Source organism: Buceros rhinoceros, unplaced genomic scaffold, assembly GCF_000710305.1.
Source record: "Buceros rhinoceros silvestris isolate BGI_N320 unplaced genomic scaffold, ASM71030v1 scaffold16736, whole genome shotgun sequence".
NCBI lineage: Eukaryota > Metazoa > Chordata > Aves > Bucerotiformes > Bucerotidae > Buceros > Buceros rhinoceros.
The window spans coordinates 66,246-72,732 of record NW_010416115.1 but is presented as its reverse complement, the minus strand read 5'-3'; the positions used below and the strand labels follow the sequence as shown (position 1 = coordinate 72,732).

The 6,487-nt window shown below is 43.7% G+C and overlaps 1 protein-coding gene across 1 annotated transcript in view; it reads right to left on the bottom strand.

The window, feature by feature from the left end:
- TYW1 (tRNA-yW synthesizing protein 1 homolog (S. cerevisiae)) overlaps positions 1 to 6,487 on the bottom strand; it is an 81,509-nt gene that overhangs the window by 9,735 nt on the left and 65,287 nt on the right. The window contains exon 14 of the mRNA XM_010137696.1: positions 2,468 to 2,635. Within this exon, the coding sequence (XP_010135998.1) occupies positions 2,468 to 2,635 (168 nt within the window). The remainder of the gene's footprint in view (positions 1 to 2,467; positions 2,636 to 6,487) is intronic.

Below are 6,487 nucleotides of genomic sequence, written 5' to 3'. Positions count from 1 at the left end.
GCAGGAATCCACTCCTGGTTAGCTGCAAAAGTGTGTGTGGGGTGGGGGCGGTTATGGGAGAAGACTTGACAGCTAGCAGATTTTTAAAGCACTGAGGTACCCCAAAATTGCAACAGCTCCTACCTCTGTACTGCCTTCATTTCCTGAGAAAAGAAAGTAACACCAGATACACCAGCTGCAGTTTCCTCTACCTAAAATCCCTTTTTCTACCTAAATCCCTAGCCTTAAGAGCCTAAATCCTAAACTACTATTCAAATAAGAGGGTGCCAACCACTGATTCTCCATAAATCAAGGAGCAGAGGCTACAAGTGAGATGAATTTTCTCTGATGCTTCCAGACTTCCATACAGGCTGGCATTTCAATATCAGTGTTTAAAATGATTAATGTGAGCATTGTTTGAACACCTCAAAAGTCCGACCTAGCAGGACACAGTGAAATAAATCACATTTCCTTGTAATTTTTATTACCATCTTCCTGCAACTCCTTAACTTTAACTTCTTTTGATTTTGCAATTACTCATTGCAGTTTAATTGTTCCCAGAGCACAGGTTTTTCAGCAAACAATATACACTGACAAATTTTATTCTCCACTGGAGCCTGAAATTTGGAATTAAACGTAATAGAAATAAATTTACTTTTTATTAGTTGTTTTAGTACTGAGTATAGATTGTTTCCAAAGGACACCCCTTCCTAATGGCTTTGGAAAGCAAAGCAGCTGCTGAATTCCTCCTGGGCCAGCACCAATCTGTTCTTCTTACTAATGGTGTTACTTAAATTATGCATCAATACATGAAGTGGCAATTGGTTTTCCCTTTCTTTCCCTGGGCCCTTCACCTTAGAACAGAAAAGAATCTTTTGCTTTCCAGGATTTGCTCAAGCACCACTGCCAGTGGCAACAACCAAGACTGAGACTGCAAATAAAGCGACTTTAAAGCGAGTTATAACAAAACTAACACCAGGTATCCTGGTTTTCTCCTCCCTCCCTTGCTCCCCAAAACCAGCAAATCACAAGTGTGACAGTTTTGTAACTGTGCACAAGTTTTCAATGAGACTCTACTTAAACACCGAATTACAATACTGTGGATCTTTTGCAAGTGGTGATTTTAACCACTTATATCCCCTGGGTGTCCTGTGAATCACCCAACATTGGAATCACAGAATCACTGCGGTTGGAAAAGACCTTTAAAACCAAGTCCAACTGTTCCCCCAGCAGTGCCAAGTCACCACTAATCCCTGTCCCTCAGCACCACCTCAACATGTCCGTTAAACCCCTCCAGGGATGGGGACCCCACCACTGTCCTGGGCAGCCTGTTCCAATGTTCGACAACTCTCTAAAGAAACTTTTCCTAATATCCAACTTAAGTCTCCCCTGGTGCAACCTGAGGCCATAGGGAAGCCTGACACTACCAGCTCCCATTTAAACAACGGACACAAGAGCGCTCGTGACTGCATACCCTTTGCCTGTGTTTGCTGAAAAGAGTAAAATCACAATTAGCATAAGTAGCTGCTCCATCAGCTGCCGAGCTAGCACATTATTATACAGTTTTATTATCTTTCTATTAAGCTTTTCTGGAGCTCACAAAGCCAAAATGTACTTGATATTTTTCATATCCTGTATCCTTTAAAATTAATTTATTTTCCTTGGCATGTCACTTGCATTTCAGATTGTGTTGATGGTTTTTATGAAGAGACCCGAGTTTCAAACAAACCACTTTACACATGCACAGGCTGTTGAGACATGCTTGGCCTGCAAAGCGCTCTAGTAGTAGAGCGGCTACCAGACTGGTGTCAGGAGATAGCACCACCACCTCTCCCCCATCCTGGAGAACACACAGAATTGTTCTAACCACTTCATTTGTCCCACAAAACAGTTTTGTAGAAAGGCAGCTCCAGTTTCCAAAGGAGAGTCTCCTCAGTTCATGTTCACATCACATCTTTTGCCAAAGTTATTTCTCCAAAGGAAGAAAAATCTGTTATTATAACACTGGTTGAAGGGAAGGAGGGCTACAATTCTGGTAGGTATCACAAAGATCCAGAAGAGGAAAAACAGAGCCCTAACCTGTTCCGGTGCAGCTTCTTTACTGAGCTGTATGTACTACTGAAAACCAGCATGAAAAAAGAGAAACAAGACAAACCAGCTGACCCACATCAAAATTTATTCTTGCCTTTCTCAAAAGGTCATGCAAGCATGACAAGGCATATGAGATGCTGCACCAAGATCCTTCTGAAGCTGTTAAATGTCTCGTCTGGATTGCTGGGATCGTGCTATGAGTTACCACAACCAGCAGAAACCAGCAGCAGCTTCAGTGACTATTCCCCAGCGCTCTCTACAATATATGCTGTACATTTCCCCCCTCAGAAAGCATCCAGCTTACTCTAGAGAAAAAACACATAGGAACAAGGCACCTGTGAGACACCTCCAAGGGAGAGGATCCGGTGCCTGGTATCACACCCTGGCAGTGTCTCACCTTTTTGTGAGCTATCAGGATGCAGTTTGAGTGCTCGTGCTCACATGCGATTTCATAGTCAGGGATGAGGTTGGTCAGCTCCCGGACAAAGTGCACCACCTCCTCGTGCCAGGGGACGTTGGCCATGGTGAGGTTGCTGGCTGAGCTTTCGCCGCAGTATGTCACACCCTGAGGAGAAATGTGGAAACCATTACTGCCGCCTTCACCCTTCACAAGGTCAGAGCAGTGCAGCCACATCAGCTGCAGCAAACCCTGAAAATAGTCTCTTTTGTCCCCCCTTTACACTGTGTCTTACAGAAAGGTAAGAAATGTGGAGAAAGCATCAGAAACCTGTCTCAGTGACACATCACCAAACCTGTGTGTTCAGGTTTCCCCAGCAGTAAAACACAGGTTAGTCTTTTTCCTGGAAAGCATCTTTAAAAGCATTCAAATGGCAGATGTTCACGTTCCTGAGCTACCAAGGGACCTTCGAGAAGGTGACTTGGTTTTGACACATGACATGCCTGGATTAAAGTCTTGCAAAGAACCAAGCAACAAGTCAGGGTGGCATTCTGGAGATCAGTGTCCCATGAGCCATAGAGGTAAGGACCTTTCCCCTTGGAGACTGGGGGGCACTTGTCCAAACTGCTCAATATTCCCCCTGAATATTGACAGCCATGAGCCAGATAGGAAAAACATCAGCACAGTAAAGCCAGTGCAAATGCAGTCAGTAAACACAGATTGTTTCAGAGCTGAGTACATGAGCAAACACTCAAAAATACAAAAGGCATTTGTAAAAGCTCCCTCCAGCTCATCTCACTTTTACTACTTCACTGAAATCAATTCAGCAAACACTGAGAACTGTTTGGAAAAAGTCCATCTCTGTCTGCACCTCCTGCATGCACATGGGGAGGGTGAAAATCCAGCCTTAAGTTGGTGCTGTAGAGAAGCTTTGTTTGGTGATGAGCAGAATTGACTTGATATTAAAAAGCAGCTTGTGTTGTTCTGGTCAAAGGCCACCAAAGCAACTGAGGGAGGAATTTCTATAATCCCTCCACTCCACAAAGCCTGTGCTGCTTTGTGAAATGCAGAGTGAATGTCCACAGGAAACATTGAGGGTTTTTTTCATGAGATTGATCTGCACTGATTGTGGATGTCCCACCTGACACTGTCTGCCAGTTGAAAGGCCAGTACCATCGCTCATAACCCCCAAAGCTCCAGCACTCCCAATCTCCCCTGGCTTGGCAGAATAAAGGTCACACAGTGCTGGCACATATCTCCAAAAATAAAAGCTAGTCCTTGGGGTAGGAAGGACCCAGCACAAGCAGGCTGATGTGCCAAGCACTACAAGCATTCCTCAGAAGAAGTTTCTCCAAACATGGGTCTGCAAAGCTCTGTAGCTCTCACTAGTGTGAGCAGGCAGGAGCACAAGTCTTTGGGCAAACAGATTTTTCTGATTGTTTTCTGGAAGGACACTTAAACCCAACCGCTAATGTAGAGGTGGCATTGTTCAAAAGACTCCATCTCAGATTTAACTGTATTAAATCAGCAGAGATGCTGGGTTCTTGCTCCAGCTCCCTTCCCAATCATCTGATAGAGCAAACAGACTAAAGGAGAGTGTGTTGCAGCAGGACACGTTCCTGCTGTGCCCTACCCAAAGCCAAGACACAAACACAACTTATCTGGGGGATTTACTTGCAACAGAAGTTGAGAATCTCTGGGTCACTGCAATACCAACCCCTTGGAGCAGCCAGCTCCACACCCTGCAATGATCACTGGTCAGTGAGTGCAACTCCTCAAGTTCTCCTACATCCCACCTCACACAACTTCAGCCTCATCATTTCAAGATCGGCTCAAACTTTGGAGATTCGATCACTTAACCTCCTGAATTACTTAGTCTTAGCCATGACCCACATTCACTACTGCCCAGCTGCATCTTTAAAGGCAGTAAAATTCTCATCAATTAACTCCACAGTATGTCACTTGCTGAGATGTATTTTTGCTTATTTCTTTCCAGATAGAATTCATCACAGGTTCATCCAACTGCTTTAGCCTGTGGTATTGCAACACAGGTCACAAACCTGCCAGCACCCAAATGGGCAGACTCATACAAGATGTCTTTTCCTCTAGACAAAAGCCCAGCTCCTCTGTGCCTCTCTAGGCGGTTTCATCACCTTTGCTCTTTGCCCGAGCTATTTTATTCCAGTCAAACCCCCATCAAGCATCAGTCTTTAAAAAAGAGCGCATGCAATTTTATGGATGATTATGTTTTGTGTTCTCATTCCTCTTCTGTGAGGAACACTTCTACTTCTTTTAAGTGGCATTTGCATCCAAGCCATGTTTACAGCACCTGGTCCCAGCTGATGCTGCATTCCCAAGACCTAATTCACCTCTGTTACAGTTGAACATGTCATGTCCAGCAATGCACACAGACAGATCCTTTGCAAACACTTAGAGTTAGAGCAAGGTGAACCACACAGTGCTTAAGCAGGGCTACAAAAAAACCAGACTCAGGCTAATTAGAAACTGTCCAAGCCTTGGAAGCAATTACTTTCTTGCTGGTGAATTTATGAGGGACCTCCTCTATTAATCTGCCCAAGCAAAGGATATTAGAGCCCCACACCATAACTCAGAGCCAGCGAGGAAACAGCTTGACTGTGCACAACTGCTGACAAGCCAGGGGAGTGCTAAACAGGGGGTACATTAATTTTAGCCCAGATCTGAAAGTCTGAAAAAAGATTTTAAATGTTCTTACATTAGAGCAGCCAGCCACACAAATAATAGGATATGTATCTCCAAAGTTCAGCTGGAGAGACACAGCTCCATAGAGCAATATTTTCCCCGCGCTCATTATACAGATTATGATTTGAGCATCATGAAAAATGTATGACTACAGAGGGGGAAAATTCTTAGGAAGCTACAACATGACTCATTCTTTTAATAAACTTCAAAGATATCACTTACAAGCAAAGAAAGCGCAGAGGCAAATGGAATAACTAAGTGCTCGGGTGGCTGATTAACTCACAAGCACAAATCAATGGAAATCAGCTTAGCGGCACACTGAATGAAAGCGCATCAGCTTTCAACTTCCCCAACTTCTTTAAACTTGAGTTAATTAACAGTGCTGATACCTCTTAAAAACGTGAACAATTAAGGCGGCCACATTATATTTTCCAGTAATATGTGAAGACAGTTATTAAGACATCAAGTATTAAAAAAGAAACCACTCTATTGTACATGCTAAGCTCTTATACCAACCTCCCTGCAGCAACCAACGATGCTGCCTCTTAACTAATCTTTAATAAGAGTGCTTTTAGCATCCTAATCACACCACAGAGCTTTAGCCAAATACCTTGAAAAGCAGAAGCCTTTTGAAAAGCATCTCATCTCCTCTTGGTTATGCCAGTACAAATCCAGAGCGACTGCGCTGGGCATGCTCTGGATTTTGGTGCTGCTGTAACAGCTGAGCACGCAAAACTATTTACGCAATGCCTTGTGCCAAGATGATTATCACCACGGTGAGAAGCATGAGAAGCACATTTCTTCCACTGTGACCTGGCTCCTTGCCAAGGATCGACAGCCAGCTATCATTTTGAGCCATGGGGCTATGAAGGAAAGATTAGTGGGGGACTAACATGGCAGTGCTTTGTTGCTCAGCTCAGAAACTCCAGGCTTCCCAACTTAATTACTAGACAAGAGAATTTTCTTTGCTCCTAGCCCACAATTTATAAATTTGTTTAATTGAGGCTCATGTGAATTCACAGAACAAAGTGTCAGCCAAGCTGCTAAGTGACAGAGCCACTGTTTAAAAACTGGGCGGCCCTGACCTGAGACAAATAAGAAAAGCCTCAGTGACATGTTGATAGATCGCACTCTCTGCTATAAAAAGCTCACGATCCAAGCATCAGCATTGTCCAAATTATATACACAAGCTTATGCATGTCTGCTCCTCACTGGAGTGGATTCAGACTCATTGGTAGTTTTTAATAATCACTTTCAGCTTGATTTAACGAAGGACATTAGTTTGTGTCTGAAAAGCAG